The 20,027-nt window shown below is 38.2% G+C and overlaps 1 protein-coding gene across 7 annotated transcripts in view; it reads right to left on the bottom strand.

Annotated features, from left to right (window-relative positions):
• Positions 1-1,491: 1,491 nt before the first annotated feature.
• Positions 1,492-20,027, bottom strand: part of ZNF143 (zinc finger protein 143) — a 54,646-nt gene continuing 36,110 nt past the window's right edge. For 6 of the 7 annotated variants that reach the window (XM_060018475.1, XM_060018472.1, XM_060018473.1 and 3 more), the window contains 5 exons: positions 18,623-18,850; positions 15,965-16,113; positions 13,629-13,790; positions 3,406-3,552; positions 1,492-2,559 (listed from right to left, as the gene is read on the bottom strand). In XM_060018475.1, coding sequence (XP_059874458.1) covers positions 2,476-2,559; positions 3,406-3,552; positions 13,629-13,790; positions 15,965-16,113; positions 18,623-18,850 — 770 coding nt within the window. In that variant the 3' untranslated portion in view covers positions 1,492-2,475. Of the gene's footprint in view, positions 2,560-3,405; positions 3,553-4,568; positions 4,674-13,628; positions 13,791-15,964; positions 16,114-18,622; positions 18,851-20,027 lie in introns of those variants that run through there. The other variant, XM_060018479.1, reaches the window with a different exon arrangement.

The raw sequence follows: 20,027 nt of genomic DNA, 5'->3' as shown, positions 1-20,027 counted from the left end.
TCAGACTAAGATATAGAACATTACAGCTACATAGTTTACAGGGTCCAATGAGAAATGAAAATGCAATGTTCCAGTTTTATTAAGAACTTTAAGATGGTGACAGCAAAGCATTAAACCACCAGTGGGGCCTTTCTAAGTGCAGGGCCCTATGGACATGCCCATGATGCTAGTGCTTCAACTTCCCTCTGGGCTTTCTTCTCACCCCCAGCTCCCCTCCCTACCAATAGTATCCACTGTCCTGACTTCAGATAATGAGAGTAGTTTGGCCCGCACTCTTAGGTCCAGCTTCCTTTGCTGAACGTTATATTTATGAGGATCATTCATACTTTTACATGCAGTTGAAGATCATACATTCTCATTGCTGTGTACTTAAAACTAGTCTATAATTTAGTTTTGGTCTGTCACCGATTGAAGAGTTGTTTAGGAAAACTTCAAATTTTTCCTAGTGATTGAGTGCATTAGACTAAGTTCTAACTTCCTAGTCTCAGAGGTGGAGCTAGAAACGGGCTCTTCTTCCTCCGAATGAGCAAGTCCTTAGTCAGAAAACATATAGTATGAATAAGGAGCAGTCAGCTTCGGAATAAAAAGCTCCTCCTCGGGCTTCCCTGGTGGTGCAGTGGTTGAGAGTCCGCCTGCCGATGCAGGGGACACGGGTTCGTGCCCTGGTCTGGGAGGATCCCACATGCTGCGGAGCGGCTGGGCCCGTGAGCCATGGCCGCTGAGCCTGCGAGGCCACAACAGTGAGAGGCCCGCGTACCGCAAAAAAAAAAAAAAAGAATGGAGACTGAGACGGTGGGTGACTGAGACCTTTTCTAATGTTATCTATCTATGAAGAGCTTTGAAGGGAAAGCAGCCAATCCCCCCGCCCAACCCTGAAGGGTTTCCCATTTCAAATGACTAAATCATGACCCTTTTTAGCAAGACTTCAAAGAACCTGATCAAAGATAACATTTATATTAAATAAAACGGCACATTTTTTCCTTTTTACTGTAAGGCTTGAAATGAAAAACAGCCACGTTTCAGCTCCCTGGCAAACAAAGCATGGTGAACAACAGCAAAGAAGTGATTGTTGCAGGACAACCCTCACACACCCTCCCCCCCTTTTTTTGGACCTTGGTAGACCCCACACTGATTTTCCAACATTAGAGATGGTTTTTCAGGTGCTCAGGTCATTGGGCAATCGAGATCACCAAAGCTCATCTTGAAAATCTCTGCCACAGGTTATCATCTGAGAAGGCAGTTGTGGTGTGGTGAAAAAACACCCTGGACTTGGGAGTCAGAAAGTCTGGATTCTTAAGTCTTTGCCCTGCCTCACCACAGCTGTAAGGCCTGGGTAGACACTTAACCTCTTTGGACCTTCAGCTTCCTTATGTACAAACAGGAGTAGTAAATCCCACATATCTCACAAAATTGTTATGAGTAGATAAAAATGTATGGAAAAGTACTTATTTTGTGCTTGATACACAATATACTCTCAATATATGTGTTGTATTTTATTATGTTCGTGGTATTTTCTACAACACTTCCCCCCACCTCCATACCAATTTAATGAAACAAATATAAAGGTAACATTTAAAAAATTGCTGTATTCAAAATTAATAATAAACTTTAGGGTAAATAAGCTTTAAAACAAAAGTACATAAGCAAAAATAAATAATTTACACCAACCCACTAACCTAATTTTCAGAGTAAAGCCATTTCCAATTACAGCACTATTATCCCGGGCTCCAGCCTGTGGTCAAACTTTGATAGTTTATTATTTTTAAAAAACAGTAACAAGAAACTGAACGCTAAGGAAAATCTTTAACAAAACCAAAGTACTGGATTTAACTTTTTAATTTTAAATAACCAAACTTTGTAATTTTATATATAATCCAATGTAATGCTAATACAATTAGCACTTCAGCTTGAAGAGCTGTTAGTTAACAGGGATGGAAAACTATAATGAATAGTCTTCAAACCGTAAGATACAAATAAAAATGGACAAGTATACAGTAGAACAAAAACTGCAGACACTCTACTAGCTGAGGGAAATATGTGAAGGCTTTACATCCTTTATTATCCATGATGGCTTTTGGAATTATGATTGTTTGATGTATAGAACCTTTGACATTTTAGATACAGCCTTTAATTTTTCACAGTAAGTTAAAAATCCATCATAAGTCTCCATAAGACTTCACTGGTCTTGCATGTAGACTCTAGGATTTTGCAATCTGATAAAAGAGTAACATAAAAATCTACTGTATTACCCTAACTTCATACTTCCTTGTACACAATGAATCAGTTTGGGAAATCTTTTCCAAGGGTTATATACACAAAAGTGTCAAGAATAAATTGTTCTCCACTCTTGCATAAAAATGTGTACAGTGTTTCAGGAATGAAAAATTTCTAATTTTCCTGGGCCCGGGCTTCATGGATCTCTGCTGCCTGAAGATGAAAGGCTCCTCTTCCTTTATTGCTCCATTGTTCTGAGGATTAATCATCCAACCCTGGCGTTTCTCCTTGTTGGATCCTGGACGCTATTCTGATGGCTTCTTCCAGAGATGGCTGTTCTCCAAGCTAAAACAGGAACATACACAAAACCACAGTCAAGATGCCGAAGAAATATAACATACCAGAAGTAAAATTTCTCTCTGTAACTCTGACACCTGGGCTTGTTAAGGTACTACTGCTGATCCACAAAACATAAAAACAAATTCCTGCTGGGGATGCAGTTTCTTTATTTAGGATTTTGATAAACCTTCACGCATGCAAGGAACAAAAGATGCTCATCTTTTCCAGTGGAGATAGAGAGCTTCCTGAGTCTTTAGCTTTTATGCCCATAAACTAAATTAAAACCAATAGCTGACATTTTCCTGAGTATGTTCTAACCCTTTTCCAAGTAAATACATTTAAAAAAAAATCTTCCCAAGGAAAGGTAATCTACACCTCGCATTCCAGATTCTCTGCCTGAATGCAGTGACTTCCCAGAGAATGTGTTCTTCACAGTCTTCTGACATTTCCCACCATAAAATACAGCTGTGCAGTGATTCTCAGAGGACTAACTTGGGGTCTATGTTTACAGGAGGTTCATTTCCAAGGAATAACTCTTAAGTGCTTTATAGAATCCTGCCTAATTAGACTTTTATTCTGAGAGTAAAGATAGCTGGCCAGGTACACACAGGTATATATATATACCAGGAGCTTTATTTTTCTTGTTATAAATTCCCCTAGAATATACAAGGATGGTAGAAAACAAAGTTTTAGTCTGAGTCTACTTCAAACGCAGCAATTTCCTTAATGTGGCTAAGTAATACAGATGATTCTGTGCCCTGCCTCTGTGAAGGTTACGCATAAAGCAGAGAGTACAAGGCTGAGAGCTGAGCAGCACTGCTGTCAATGGAGGACAGTTGCCATTGTACCCACCTGAACTGCAATCTGGGTGCCGTTGGATGTTGCCACTAAGGTCAAAGGTCTGGTTTCTGTGGTTACTAAGTGATGGCTATGCTGTTGGTGCCCCATTTCTGATGATGCAGTATGGAATGCTGCCAAGTCCTGAGCCACAATTGCAACCTTAAAAAATACACAGAAAAATTAAAACTATGATTTAAATAGGTTAAAATCCATTTAACACAAGGGACTGTCTTCAAATTCAAAAGGAAAACCTCCCTTCTGACGATACACTTGTAGAAGCCTAAAGCTGGAAAAGACCTTACATATTGTCTATTCTGGACTCTTTTTTTTTTTTGGCTGTGCCATGCAGCTTGTGGGATTTTAGTTCCCTGACCGGGGATTGAACTCGGGCCCTTGGCAGTGAGAAGCAGCAGTCCTAACCACTGGACCACAAGGGAATTCCCATGGACTCCTCTTTTTTATTTGAACAAGTTGAGGCTCAGATAGACGGGACGTATCTAAGGTTATAAAGTGAGCCAATGGCAAAACAGGGTAGAGGACACTGAAAAAGTGGATTCGCTATGTCAGGCTCCATTAACCAGGAGAGACATGACTGTGCATAGATTCTATTATCCCTAAGAGGCTGCCTGGGAAGTTACACACGTGGACTAATTCACACCTCATATGTCTATTTATTCCCGAGTTTGGATCATTGATAGATATACTATTTTCTCCTGTTTATCTGTTGCATTTAAAATTAGATTTCCATAAAAAAATTAAAAATTAAAAAAATAAAAAGCAATTAAAAATTTTAAAAATAAAAAATAAGACAAAAGAATTAAAAATAAAGTTAGATTTCCATTGGGAATTCCCTGGCGGTCCAGTGGTTAGGACTCGGTGCTTTCACTGCCAAGGGCCCAGTTTCGATCCCTGGTCAGGGAACTAAGATCCCGGCAAGCTGCATGGTGCTGCCAAAAAAAACAACAAAAAAAAGATTTCCATTAACTAGGAAAACAAAGTACCAGTACCATTACTGACAAAATAGCAACTATCTTTTTTTTGGGGGGGGGCTCACCATGGCCTGAGGGATCTTAGTTCTGACCAGGGATCGAACCCATGACCCCTGCAGTGGAAGCACAGAGTCCTAACCACTGGACCGCCAGGGAATTTGAAGCAACACATCTTGTTATACTCACTTCCTCTTTTAGATTCCATGGAATCTTTCCATCTTGTTCCTGAAGCATCTAGTCAAAGTGGTTAAAAGTGCTTTTGTGGCTCTTAAACCACAAATATAGCTTTTGCTATGTGGATAACAAAGAAAATGGCATCAATTACTTCTGTTATATATTTAAGAATTTTGTCCAGCCAAACTCAGAGAAAGAATAAGTTAAAAACTGAAACTACTATTTTACTTGGCCATTAATCCATTAAAAATGCTAGATTTTAGAGCTAATAGATATTCAGCTTGGATCAATTCCAGTAATGTTCCATAGTCCAGCAACAGATTTCAGTATGGCAGTGGGGGAATAGCTTATATTGGACTAACCCTTCCTGCAGATAACAATCATAAAGTGTGGAAAAAAATATAAAAAAGCAACCATTTGAAGGCAGTGGTGAATGATGAAAAGCAGGCAGGAAACGGAGGGGATTCTTAAAAGAAGAGAACCACACTAGGTCACATCTATGTTTAAATAGCTTTTCCACTGAGGGCACTCACCAGTCTGAGCAACACAGGGCAATTTAAGCTATCAGAGATAATGGAGTCTATGGCTGCCAGAATGGCTATGTATTGAGAGGGATATCCTAGAAAGGAGAAAACCAGAGGGAGAGGGGCTCCCAAACCTGTGTATAAACTCCCCTCAATTCTTTAAGACCTCAGAACTGCAAACATGTTGGGGGGGTTCCAATAAATCTGGTAGAAGGCAGCAGCTAGAAGGCTGAAAAGCTGAGAAGAGATTTCAGCGATACCACGGGACAGACAGGATTTAGAACTTCAATCCCACCAAGTTAGAAGGGTTTGGAAAATACCTCAGGCTTTCCATTGAAACCCTAAGAGCCACACTTTAGGAGTAAAGATTGTATCCCAGGACTGAAGATTCACCCTGAGACTAAATGGCAAAACTAAAACAGAACTACTTTAATAAAGTATAAAACCCAGCCTCTACAAGTAACTTAACTACCTGACAAAGCAAAATGAACATTCTTCAGAGAAAGATAACAAAATTAAGAATCTCTATAATGTATCATCCATAATGTCCAGAATACAATAAAAAAATTACAACACATAAGAAGAGGAAAATGTAACCCAGAGTCAAGAGAAAATGAAGTCAGTAGAAACAGACCACGAGATGACCAAAACGTTAGAATTAGTAAACAGGGACTTTAACACAGTTATTATAAATATGTTAAAAGGCTTATGGAATGCATACAAGAGGAAATCTCAGTAAATAAATGAAAACTATAAAAAAAAGTAAATTCTACAATCAAAAATGAGAATATCTAAAATTATCTGAATGGGCCTAATAGAAGATGATGATGTCAAAAGAAAAGGTCAGTGAACTCTAAGATCAATAGGAATTATCCATCTGAAGAACCAAGAAAAAAAGATTAAAAAAAAAAAAAGAATGGCTCCCCAGCAACTTGTGGGACAATACCAAGTTAATATACATATAATTAGAGACCGAGAAGGAAAAGAGAAACAGAATGAGGCAGAATAAAAACTTTTGATGAAATTATGGCCAGACTTTTCCTAAATCTGGTAAAAAACAAAAACTCTACAAAATATTATATAATGTTTTATAATATTATATATATTGTCTTATAATTATATAAAAGAAACCTAGCAGATAAATACAAAGAAAATCACACCATAATCCCATTGCTAAAAAAATCTAGAAAATAGCCAGAGAAAAACTGATATATTATATACAGGGGAACAATGATATGAAGATGGCAGATTTCTCATCAGAAACAATGAAGGACAGAGACAATTTAAAGTGCTGAAAGAAAAAAATTAACTGCCAACCAAAAATTCCATATCTAGCAAAAATATCCTTCAAAACAAAAATGTTTCAAAAAGAAGGGCGAAATAATATATTTTCAAATAAACAAAAACAGAATTTGTCACTGTAGATCTGCACTACAAATAATGCTGAAGCATATCCTTCAGGCCAAAGGGATGATTCCATATGGAAACTCAAATCTACAGAAAGGAATAAAAGGCACTGGAAATGATAAATTAGTGGGTAAGTATAAAATATTATGTTTCCTGTTGTCCTATAACTTACTTAAAAGATTAACTGTTTAATGCTAAAATATAATGTTGCATTGCCGGGGTTATAACATGTAAATGTAAAATATATTACAGCAGCACAAAGAGTAGGGGCATGAATGAAAATATACTGTTGCAAGGTTCTTAGATTTTATGTAAAGTAGTACAATGTTAAGTCTAAGTAGACTTCAATACCTTAAGGATGCACATTTTAATCCCTGGAGCAACCACAAAAAAGTAACACAGAAGGGTATAATTAGGAAGTTATTTGAGGAATTAAAATGAAATATGTATGCACCTAATAACAGAGATTTAAAATACTGGAAGTAAAAAAACCCCTAACAACTAAAAGGGAAATACAAATCCACAATCATAGTTGGAGGTATTAATTCCTTTTTCTTAGTAACTAGAACAAATACAGAAATGATTAATAAGGTTATAGAATATTTGAACAACACTATCAACCACCTTAACCTAATGTGTAGTACGCTACACCCAACAAGTGCAGAACACACATTCTTTTCAAATACGTACGGAATATAATGGGAAATCAATGAAAGACACAGGGAAAACAAGTCTCAAATTTCAAAATAATGAAATCTTACAGAATATGTTCTCTGACCGTAACAGATTTAAATTAAAAATCAAGAACAACAGGTATCTTGGACTTCTCTGGTGGCACAGTGGTTAGGAATCCACCTGCCAAAGCAAGGGACATGGGTTTGAGCCCTGATCTGGGAAGATCCCACGTGCCGCAGTGCAACTAAGCCCGCTAGCCACAATTACTAAGCCTGCGTGCCACAACTACTGAAGCCTGCGTGCCTAGAGCCTGTGCTCCGCAACAAGAAAAGCCACCACAATGAGAAGCCTGTGCTCTCCACAACTAAAGAGCCCGTGTACAGCAATGAAGACCCAATGCAGCCAAAAATAAAATAAATTTATTTAAAAAAAAAAAAAACACATTTCCTTATTTAAAAAAAAAAAGAACAGGTATCTAGAGAAGTACCAGATATTAAGAAATTAAGCAACCTACATGCAAATTAAGACCACAGTGATATATCATTTCACATCCACTAGAATGGCTAAAATTTTTTAAAGTAACAACACAAAATGTTGATGCTGTGAAACAAACAGAAGTCTTATACATTGCTAGTGGGAGTGTATGATGGTCAAACCACTTTGGAGGACTGTTTGGCACTTTCACGTAAAGTTAAATATACCTCTACCCCATGGCCCAGCAATTCCACTAACAGGTATTTAGCTAAGAGAATGAGACCATATGTGTACAAATATACTTGTACTAGAATTTTCACCGCCACCTTATTCACAATAATCAAAGATTGGAAGCATCCCAAATGTTCATCAAGGGGAGAATCTATCAACAAATTGTGATATTCCTACCACAGAATACTGCTCAGCAATAAAAAACAATGAACTGATGTTATAAACAAGAACATGGATAAATCTCCAAAATATTATGTTAAAAGAAAAAACCCCAAAACAGAAGAGTTCATACTCTGGCTCCACTATGCAAAGTTTAAGAACAAACAAAATAATACAATCAGAATAACTAGGTGGAGACTGACTGGAAGGGGTCTCAAGAGAACTTTCTGGGGTGATAGAAATGTTCTACATCCTGTTTGGGATGGGATGGGTGTGTATGTTTAATAACTCACTGAACTGTAAATTTAAGATCTGTGCGGGGAATTCCCTGGCAGTCCAGTGGTTAGGACTCTGTGCTTCCACTGTCAGGCGCCCGGATTTAATCCTTGGTTGGGGAACTAAGATCGCACAAACAGCATGCTGTGGCCAAAAAAACCCAACAAACAAACAAACAAACAAAAAACCTGTGCATTTCACTGTATGTAAATTTTACCTCAATGAAGAAAAAACAGATTTCAGGCTAATATGAAAAACATGTTCAACCTCACCAAACAAATGAAAGTAAAAATATAATTTATCCTTGGCTTGTGAATTATGCAAATATATAAAAAAAATCCTAATGCTAGTGAGAATACAGTGAATACAAGAACACTTTTAGATCCATGGCATGATTGCTAAAACTTTCCAGAAAATAATTTGGCAATATGTAGCAAGAAGCTTAAAATAGTTCATACCATTAATCTAATAATTCCATGTCTAGAATTTGTTTCCTATGAAAATAATCAAGGGGCTTGCAGAACAATTTATCAATGTGGAATGAGTTAATGTTATGTATATCCATTTTATGGATTATTTTGTAAATATTAAAAATCCTTTTAAAAGAATGTTTAGGGACTTCCCTGATGTCACAGTGGTTAAGACTCCAAGCTCCCAATGCAGGGGGCTCAGTAGTTGTGGCATACGGGCTCAGTAGTTGCGGCTCGTGGGCTCTAGAGCACAGGCTCAGTAGTTGTGGTGCATGGGCTTAGTTGCTCCGCGGCATGTGGGATCTTCCTGGCCCAGGGCTCGAACCTGTGTTCCCTGCATTGGCAGGCGGATTCTTAACCACTGTGCCACCAGGTAAGTCCCCTTCACTCATTTTTAAATTCGTTTGCTTGCTTTTTTCTTGTTGAGTTATAGAAATTCTTTATATAGTCTAGATATTTTCCCCCTCATAATATTATTATTTTATTTTATTATTTTAAAATATATTCTAGGGACTTCCATGGCAGTCCAGTGGTTAAGACTTCGCCTTCCAATGCAGAGGGTGAGGGTTCGATCCCTGGTCGGGGAGCTAAGAGCCCACAGTCCTCTCAGCCAAAAAACCAAAACAGAAAACAGAAGCAATATTGTAACAAGTTCAATAAAGACTTTAAAAATGGTCTACATCAAAAAAAAAAAAAAAAATGGTCTACATCAAAAAAATCCTAAAAAAAAAAAAATATATATATATATATACTCTAGATATTAATCCCTTATTAGATGTATGATTTGCAAATATTTTCCCTCATTCTGTAGATTGTCTTTTCACTTTCTTGGTAGTGGCTTTTGATGCACAAGTGTTTTTAATTTTTTTTTTTTAGCCATTCCCCGTGGCTTGTGGGATTTCAGTTCCCCGACCATGGATTGAACCAGGGCAACGGCAGTGAAAGCCTGGAATCCTAACCACTAGGCCACCAGGGAACTTCCAAGTGTTTTTAATTTTGAAGAAGTTCAATTAATTTTTTTCTTTCATCACTTATCATTTTGGTGTCATATGTAAGAAATAATCTCCTAATCCAATTTATCTATTTTTTCTTTCATTGCCTGTGCATTTGGTATCATACATAAGAAATAAGATCATGAAGATTTTCACCTATGTTTTATTCTAAGAGTTTCATAGTTTTAGCTCTTAAGTTTAGGTCTTTAATCCATCTTGAGCTAATTTTTATATATGGTATAAGATAAGGGTCCAACTTTATTTTTTCTCATGTGGATATACAGGTTTCCCAGCACCATTTGTTGAAAAGACAAATGAAAAGCCCTTTCCCACTGAAAGATCAAATTCTGACTGTCAAAATTTAGTTGACTATATATGTGAGGGTTTATTTCCAGATTCTCTATTTTATTCCATTGGGAATATGTATTACTTTTGTAATCTGAAATTAACTAACTAAAATAGATGGAAAGCACTGACTCTTTAGTCTATACCTGCTAACTAGGCTTCCAAAGGCACCTGGAAAAATGAGTCTCAGAAATGCAATTACCTTAACGACCAAAAAAAAAAAAAGACTTAGGGAAGGACTGACTACTTTCTTCCCATGCATGTAAAGAAATGGTTACAACCAATTTAAGTGTTACAGATAATTCATAGGTGGGGTCCAAACACCCCAGTGGATAGCCAACTTTTGCCTGATGGCCTACATGTAGTTAACAGCAGAAGGAACAGTAGCAGCAGCAGGTCCTCAAGTGAAACCCCATCCCTGTTGTGATATCCCTAGTTGCTGGAAGCTGCCTGGCTTCATTCTAGCCCTCAAAGCCTTCTCTCTTGAGAACTTTTCTAGCTCACAGGCTACAGATAAGCTACATAAGAATGTGTGCTTTAGGGTCACTATCTTTCCAGACCTGCAACTGTACAAGGTGTATTTACCCAAGCTGGGCTATAAACCCATCCAGGAATCCCAGAGCCACGGAAATGACTGCAAACTGATTAGGTGGGACCATTCCATAAGACAGCCTGAAAGCTAGTGGCTGCGTTTTTTGTTTGTTTTGGCATAAGGTAAAATTAGAAACAATAAAAATGCATGGATCTTAGGTGTTCTGTTGAGTTCTGACAGTTAGATACAACTGTGAAACCACCACTTAAAACAAGATGTAGAATAGTTCCTTCATATTTCATTCCATCAATTTCCTCCCCAGCCAAGCAGCACTTTCTGATTTCTGTCACCATGGATCGTCTAGTCTGTTCTTGGATTTCGTGTAAGTGGAATCATATGGTATATATTCTAGAAGGAATTGCTGAGTCATAGGGTAGAGGTATGTTCGACTTCATAAGAAACTGCCAAACAGTTCTTCAAAATGGTTGTAACATTCTATACTCTCACTAGTGTGTTGAATGTCCTAGTTGCTTCATTTCTTTGCCAACATTTGGTTTTGTTTGTCTTTTTTATTTTAGCCATTTCCCTGTGTCTGAAATGGTGTCTCTTTGTGATTTTAACTTGCATTTCTTTGATGATTAAAGATGTTGAGCACTTTTTCGTGTTATTGCCTTTCATGTACCTTTTTTTGTGAGGGGTCTGTTCAAATAAGCAATCAGATGATTTGATCTTTTTTTTTTTTTTTTTTTTTTTTTGCGGTGTGCAGGCCTCTCACTGTTGTGGCCTCTCCTGTTGCGGAGCACAGGCTCCGGACGCGCAGGCTCAGCGGCCACGGCTCACGGGCCCAGCCGCTCCGCAGCATGTGGGATCTTCCCAGACTGGGGCACGAACCCATGTCCCCTGCATTGGCAGGTGGACTCTCAACCACTGCGCCACCAGGGAAGCCCCTGATCTGCTCATTTTTAACGGGTTGTTCACCTTTTTATTATTGATTTATAGAAGTTTGTCATATATTTTCAATACAAGTCCACTGTCAGATATAGTGTGAATATTTTTTTCCCAGTTTGGGGCTTATCTAATCTTTTACTACACATTGTCTTTGGTAAGCAGAACTAATTTTGAAGAAGTCCAATTTATCAGAAAAGAAAAAAATTTATTATTAGTGCATTTTGTATCCTGTCTAAGAAATTTTTACCTTAAGGTTGCAAAAACATTCACTTTTCTTCTAGAAGCTTTATGATTCTGAGTTTTCTATTTCAAGGTGTAGAAAACCTTCAATTTTGTTCCTTTTTTCAGGACTGTTTTGGCTATTTTAGGTCCTTTGTATTTTCATGTAAATTTTAGAATCGGATTATCTGTATCTTCAAAAATTCCTGCTGGAATTTTTATTGTGATGGTATTGAATCTATAACCGAATTTAGGAAGAATGACAGCTACTAACTGACAGACTTTTTCACTGAACAGGGTAAGGCAGCTGCAGTGAAACCCCACACTGCCTTCAGCATAGCACAAGAAGGGTTTTTAAATGTTATTAACCAATATCATTTATTTTAAAAGAAATGAAAAATTAAACTACAAAGAGATACATTAGATTGGCAAAAATCCAAAGGTTTTACCACTATATTGACTGTCAGAAGGGGAGGAGGCACTCTCAAAGGCTGCAGCTAGGAATGTAGATGGGTATAACCCTAGAAAGGAAGTCTGGGAATATCTATCACAATTACCAATGCATATGTTTTTTCACCCAGCAATTCCACTCTAGGGATTTATCTAGTAGCAGATGTACTCACACACATGCAAAATCACATGTGCACAAGGTTATGTGTTGTTTGAAACAGCAAAAGACTTTAAATATATTATGGCATGTCCAATACAGTGGAATATGATATAGCTTAAAAAAAGAATGAGGAGGGAATTCCCTGGTAGTCCAGTGGTTAGGACTCGGTGCTTTCTCTGCCGGGGCCCGGGTTCAATCCCTGGTTGGAGAACTACGATAACTAAGATCCCTCAAGCCATGCTGCATGGCAGGAAAAAAAAAAAAAAAAGAGGAAACTCTCTATAAAATGAAATAGAAAGATTTCCTAGATGTATTATTAAGGTTAAAAAAAAAAAAAAGGTGAAGACGAGTATAGAATTTACTATCATAAAAAGGGGGGCTTCCCTGGTGGCGCAGTGGTTGGGAGTCCGCCTGCCGATGCGGGGGACACGGGTTCGTGCCCCGGTCTGGGAAGATCCCACATGCCACGGAGCGGCTGGGCCCGTGAGCCATGGCCGCTGAGCCTGCGCGTCCGGAGCCTGTGCTCCGCAACGGGAGAGGCCACAACAGTGAGAGGCATGTGTACCGCAAAAAAAAAAAAAAAAAAAAAAAAAAAAGAGCAACTGCTTTAAAAAAAAAAAATTAAAAAAAATAAATAAATAAAAAATAAATTAAAAAATAAAAAAAAATTTGAAAAAAAGGGAAGGAGGGGAAGATGACTTTATTTGTATTTGTTTGTATATGATTAATGAGTTGTTGGGAAAATTACGCAAGAAACTGATAAAAGTGGATTATCTCTATGGGGGCAGGGGTGGAAAGAAGACTTTTCACTGCCTATCTGTATATACTTTTTGACTTTTGAATTATGTGAATATATTACATATTCAAAAAATTAAATTTTGCAAATGAATTTTTTTCTAAGTATCTGATGATGATAATGATGATAGGAAGAGCAACCATTAATGAACACTTAATATATACTTGGGCTGACTACTTTATATGCATTATCTTGCTTAATCCTTCCATTAACCTCATGGGGTAGATGCAATAATCACTCCTATTTTACAGATGAGGAAAAACTGAGACTCAGAGGGTTATGTAGCTAAGAAGTTGTAAAACTGGGATTCAATCTGAGGTTTGTGTGCTTAACCACTATATCACACTGTACATCTATGTAACGGTTTTGATATTGACATATGTATTGACTGATATAAAAGAAAAAAGCAATTACCTGCTGCCCTTCTGTACCCTCAGCGGTAACCATAGCAACAGAGTGTGTTCCTGCTGAGGAGATGACTGCATCATGAGCAGGTACTGTGATGGGCGTTCCGTCCTGTGTTACCATTGTGATGGTATTGCCAATGGCCTGCATGTCAGCTTGAGATATGTTCACCTGCAATACAATGCATTTTACAATCAGGCAATGTTTCTTGTTTTATCTGGCAGTCTTTATTAAGGGCTAGGCCTAATCCTTGTATAAGTCTACTCTGGGAGCAGATAAGCATTTTACAATGGAAAGAGGTCATCAGAAAAACTGCATATTGCTTTTTTTTTTAAATATCTTTATTGGAAAAACTGAATATTCCTTAAATGCATTTACTCGTCTCCATCTCTACTGCCAATTTAGACCCCTATTTTTCTCTCATCTAATTTTCTACAATACAATGTCTTTCCAAATATCTAGTCTAACCCGTCCCTAATCATCCTCTACCTTGTCACCTTTCTAAAAAACAAACAAATTTCATTATGCTCCCTGCTCAAATCCCCAGTGACTCCCCATCACTACAGTTCAGACTTCTTACATGGCACTCATGACCTTTCATCATCTGGCCTTAAACAGCTACTCCAGACTCATCTTTCACTACTTCCAAACCAGCACACAAATCTGGCACTCCAGCCACAACAGATCATTTGCATCCCCGGGACTGTCATATTCTGTTATATTTTTGTGACTTTGCCCTTTCCTTCACTCTCTGCCTGGCTAACTCATAAAAATTCTTCAAGATCTAGCTGAATGGCCATTCTCTACAAGGGCCTCCAAGATTCCTTCAGGAAGCATCATTTACCCCTTCCTCCAGGTTGCCACAACACTTTACATACCTGTCGATTATATTACCCATCATTATGAGAAATTATTTTTCATTTTAGGAACGTCCCTCTCCTACTAGACTACGATACCCCCCCTTCCAGTACCCCCCACACTAACTTTACCAAAATATCTGTCATTGGGTTCAATAAATGTTTGTTTTTTAATTGACCGAAGGAATGGAATAGAAATCCCTAAAGGAAATGGGAAGGTTATATCTAGAGAAAATACAACATTGGGATGGGGAAAATAGCTGCTTCATAAAACATATGAAGAGGGATTAGACACATTCTATATGGTCAGAGAAAAGCCATGAGTGGATGACACAGTGGTAAGTTTCAGTCTGATAAACCCTCAAATTATCCAGCAATGGAACAGACCGTCTCTTCAGAGAGAAACTGCCTCATCTATATGGGGGCTGCTGTAGAGGGAATTTCTCCAGCATAGGAAGGGAAGGAAGTTAGATCAAATGACCTCCACAGAGCCTATCTGTGATGACCTAATTTTTAAAAAAGGCTTAGGGTTGATGCTGAATTAAAATTGTGTTAGTAAATATGTTAAATCTTATATGCCAATCAGTGGACAAAGAGTGTTGTGTAGAATTAGTGATGTCAAAAGTAAGGGGAAGAGGAATGAATGGGATGGTACAAGTGCTTTTTATTTTCCTATCCTGAATACGTTCTGCCTTCTAGCTAACATCAGCACATTAACAGTTATCAACACAGAGGGCAAATTAATCATGGGAGGTAAAGGTCCGAGAGAGGCAGGTAAGAAGAGAGTTCTCCATGGAAGAGGTAGATATAGAAGGATAAAGAACCCCATATGTCTATTTCCACCAGTTATTAAGACAACCTTAGCTAGAGCTTAAAAATGAAATCAAGTCTGAATTATTTTAGGCTAGTGGCATCTAGAAAACAATGACAAGTTTGACTATTGAACAACAGCCATTATATTGCTTTTCCTGGGGAAATCAAGATACCTCTTCTATTAATTCTGTGAAGCTAGTTAAGTGAACTCCCATGATTCCAGGTAGGGAGAGAGTCACACTCTGGAAATTTTACAGATGTGCCCATCACTGACTTGCCAGGATCTTTTAATGATGTCCTCGTCTCCTCAGCCAAAACTCTGCTGACTTCTCAATCCTATCCCTTCTCTGAATTGGGTTTCATATGGATCTATTACTTTTCAAGCCCTCAATTTCACTGTGGTTCTGACCTTCACCACCTCACATTTGAACAATACCCATAACACCATTTGAATTCTACAGAGTCACAAACCTTCTCTCTTTACTAATCTCCCTGCAGGTAGTCGCTTTCAACAGGCTACTAGAAAGCCTCCAGGAGATCCAGCACTGCCTACAAGCTAAACTCCAAACTCTGTGCCCCAATTCAAGGCTTTCCTCAATTGGGACCCAACCTGCCTTTCAAGCCCAGGCTCAGAGAAATATTATTTAACTTGTTTGACTTTTGGTGGGTACTTACATGCTGAGTCCCGTCCTGGGATATGAGTGTAACCTGTTGACTCAACCCAGACTGGGTTACTGTGGCTACTTGTGTAGACACAACATCGTCCCCTTCTACACCTGTAACATACGTGATCTGGGACCCTTTAAGAACATCTTCACTTTGACCTGTTTAAAACAAATGAATTATTCATTTGATCAAACAACCAAGCTGTTTAGAAAACAGAGGAGATTTTAAATATTACAGAGAAAACTGTCAAAAGTTAAATGGCATGTGTATGAAATTCTAAATCATGTTTTTTTTTCTTTGGCCATGTGGCATGTGGGATCTTAGTTCCCTGACTAGGGATTGAACCCGAGGCCCTTGCATTGGAAGTGCAGTCTAAACCATTGGACCACCAGGGAAGTCCCTAAATTCTAAACCATGAAAATGGCTTCCAGCACCTCCTGCCAATCTCTCCACCTCCTCTTTTGCAAAGCCAAACCAAATCAAAGCAGACCAAACCAAACTTTTCCACATAAAGTGTAACTGTTCTAATTTTGAGAGACCTTGCTTATTCTCTTATTTGGAGTAATTATGTGATACCATGCATGTGTGCTGGGGCAGGGAGTGGGGGAACTGTACAGGGAGACTAACTGGCAAATAACCCTTCCAACATGGCAAGTATGCACTAAGTCCTTGCAGTCACTTAAGAAGCTGCTAAAAATGATAAGACAACCTTCATAAACATTAACCACAAAACCAGAATGGTATGTAAACACAACGTACTAACACTAAGTTACTTACTCTTTTAACACAAGTGACTGATTATAAGTCATGAGTACACAGTGACATCATTGTGTAAAGACAACGTAATGGCATATTATCTGGGTTAAGGTTAACCATTTAGTAAGTAACAGAACAGGAGCCCCCCTCCACTTCTTTATTTCACAAAGAACCAGCAAGTAAACAGCAATTTCAATAGTCAATTATTGCCATACTTGGCAACCAGGAAGATTATTGATCCCTCTCTTCTATTGCTTTCCACCTCTCATGATGCCAGAAAAAGGGTAAATATTTTTTTTTCCTTCAAAGGAGGACTTTATATGCTAATTTATGAGTACTTCTCAAAGTTATCGTTGATGCCTACACTCATACAGCTATAGTCATCATGGTGTAATCTCTATGACACTCATTACTTCATTTCTTTTTGTTCTGTTCCATGGCTATTTATTATATTTATTATTATACCATTATTCCAATGGGTTCAAAACCTAGGGGACCATATGGGAGAAAAGGAACATAAACCCATCCTTATTCTTGGAAAAACAATCTTACTTTAATTTTTTTTAACAAAATGTATATTATTATAGATTATCTTCTAGAACACAAGAAATTTTGACAATCTGAAATATCAACATTTAAGGAAGAGATTGAGGAAGCTTAAAAGAGGAACAGTCTTAAACCTAAGTTTGACATCATGAAAGTCTGCTTTCTAATTGTAACATTTAGCAGCTGTTGTGATATCTAACAATGCACACTTACACTGCTTTGGCTAGAAAACAGCATAGCATTCAAGAGTGAAGGAATTTGGGGGAATTCCCTGGTGGTCCAGTGGTTAGGCACTTTTACTACCAGGGACCTGGGTTCAATCCCTGGTCAGGAAACTAAGATCCCACAAGCCATGTGGCGTGGCCAAAAATAAAAAAACTAAAAAATAGAAGAGTGAAGGAATTGTTATTTTCTTACTATCACATGACTGATATCTGAAAAGACAAATTAGAACTCCAGGGAATTATCTGAGTAGACAGTGAATGATCTGTTCTTTTCCTTATTCTCCAACCATTTTTTTCCTACCTAAATGTTTTTCAACACTTCAATACTAGTTGTTAAGAATGGGTGAAGATGTTTTAATTTTCAAATTTACTCCATTTAGAAGGTACTCAATGAAATAGGACAACATATGTTTCTTTTTGTTTGTTTGTTTTAGAAAAACCTACTTCATTTTACCTGTTTAACTATGCTGATTTATTTAACTGAAATCATAGAATCTAATTCTCTAAAATATTTTTTCCAAGAGTTTATCCTTATTGAAATGAATGTTTTTGTCTCCAACAACACTACTGAATAGCACATGAATCAACTAAGAGTTATCTGGGAGTGCTTCACCGCTCTTATGATTAAGACCAACATCTTAATACACCCAAATAGTCTAGGCTGCCCCTGACTTGCTGTGCAGTCTCATTTCATACCACCTTCCCAAGCAGAAGTGCCATGCTGGCCAGGCTTCTTTCAGTCTCTCCGATTTACTGTGCTCTCTCCCACCTCAGGGCTTTTCGCTTGTGCCAATCCCCCTATTTGGATCATTCTCTTGCCTTTGCTCCCTGTTTACCACCCCCCCAACCCCCCACATCCCTGACTCTACACCAAGTTAACCCTTATTCACCCTGTAGATCTCTCCAAAAATCACTTCCTCAGGGGAGCCTTCTCTGACCTACGAGACTAGACTAACTTCCCCTCTTATATCCCAGAGCATTAAGCGCCTTTCTTTGATAGCAATTATCACAGCTGTAAATGATATGTTTGTGTGACTATTTGAAAAACTTTATGATTTGAGAAAATGCTTTAAGTCATAAATTACATTCATAACTGTTGATTTTCAAACACAGACATAGACATACTGGAAAAAACCCTTACCTGGGGGAGGCTCAAAGAAGGCTTCCTGCTCCTCCTCGATGGGCTCAGTGTCATTGTGAGCTGTCCGTTTGTGCATGGCCAGCGTGGAGATCTGCTTGTATGTCTTCCCACAGTGGTTACAGTTGTACGGTTTGGAGTGAGTGTGAACAACATGATGTTTGTACAAACTGGAATATTCTGTGAACCTTTTGTCACACCCAGGGACTGTACAAACATATGGCTTTTCCCCTAAGAACAGCACACACATACAAAAAAATCAACTTTTACCTATGAAGGCATAATCATTCCATACCTTCTGGTGGGGGGAGGGGGGAGGGGGTGGGGGAGGAGGCAGAGAGAGGGAACCTCTAGTGGCAAAAATAAATAGCTGTCAAATCCCTTTCTATCCTGCTAGGAGGCAGTGAACAAGAAAAGACTCCTTAACTATGGTTTCAACTTGGATCAAAAGGTGGTCTGCACCCTGAGTCTCATCCCATGCCTGAATACTACTTTCCCCTTAATTACAAGGGATGTGAAAAATAAGGATGGAGATGTTTATTGCCCAGTTAACTCTAAGATTTGGTGAAACTGTTATTGTTACCTGTAACTAGATAATCTAGATATCATTAGTGATACTTTACTAATAATGGCAATAATAAATGCAATTATTAGTATAACTAATGTAGCTTACCCTAAGGGTTTTAAAAAATATATTTATTTATTTATTTTCTAAAAATTTTTATTTATTTATTTGGTTGTGCCAAGTTTTAGTTGTGGAAGGTGGGTTCCTTAGTTGGGGCTCCAAGGCTCCTTAGTTGCAGCAGGTGGGCTCCTTAGTTGTGTGGCATGAGAACTTTTAGCTGCAGCATGCATGTGGGACCTAGTTCCCTGACCAGGGATTGAACCCAGGCCCCCTGCATTGGGAGCGCAGTCTTATACACTGCACTGCCAGGGAAGTCCCCAAATATATATATATTTATTTATTTACACTGGGTCTTAGTTGTGGCACATGGGCTCCTTAGTTGCGGCAGAAGGGCTCCTTAGTTGCGGCAGGCAGGCTCCTTAGCTGTGGCATGTGAACTCTTAGTTGTGGCATGCATGTGGGATCTAGTTCCCTGACCAGGGATTGAAACCAGGCCCCCTGCACTGGGAGCACAGGGTCTTAACCACTGTGCCACCAGGGAAATCCCACCCTAAGGGTTTTATAAGGATAATAAACAAAGATTTTCTAAAAAGTCTATGAGACATAGTTTGGACACTTCAGTAAATCTAAAAGGACACACATTTTATATTAACTTCAGTTGACTTCTTGCATCCAATCAAAAGCTATTAAATATTCACTAAAAACAACTCAATACAAAGTAATTCTTTTTCCATGAAACAGTCTGAGAACAATGTAGGCAGTACATATATTTTTAGAACTTTT

The sequence above is a fragment of the Delphinus delphis genome, chromosome 8 (assembly GCF_949987515.2).
Source record: "Delphinus delphis chromosome 8, mDelDel1.2, whole genome shotgun sequence".
Classification (NCBI taxonomy): Eukaryota; Metazoa; Chordata; class Mammalia; order Artiodactyla; family Delphinidae; genus Delphinus; species Delphinus delphis.
The sequence above is the reverse complement of the archived record's forward strand: the minus strand, read 5'-3'. Positions and strand labels throughout refer to the sequence as shown.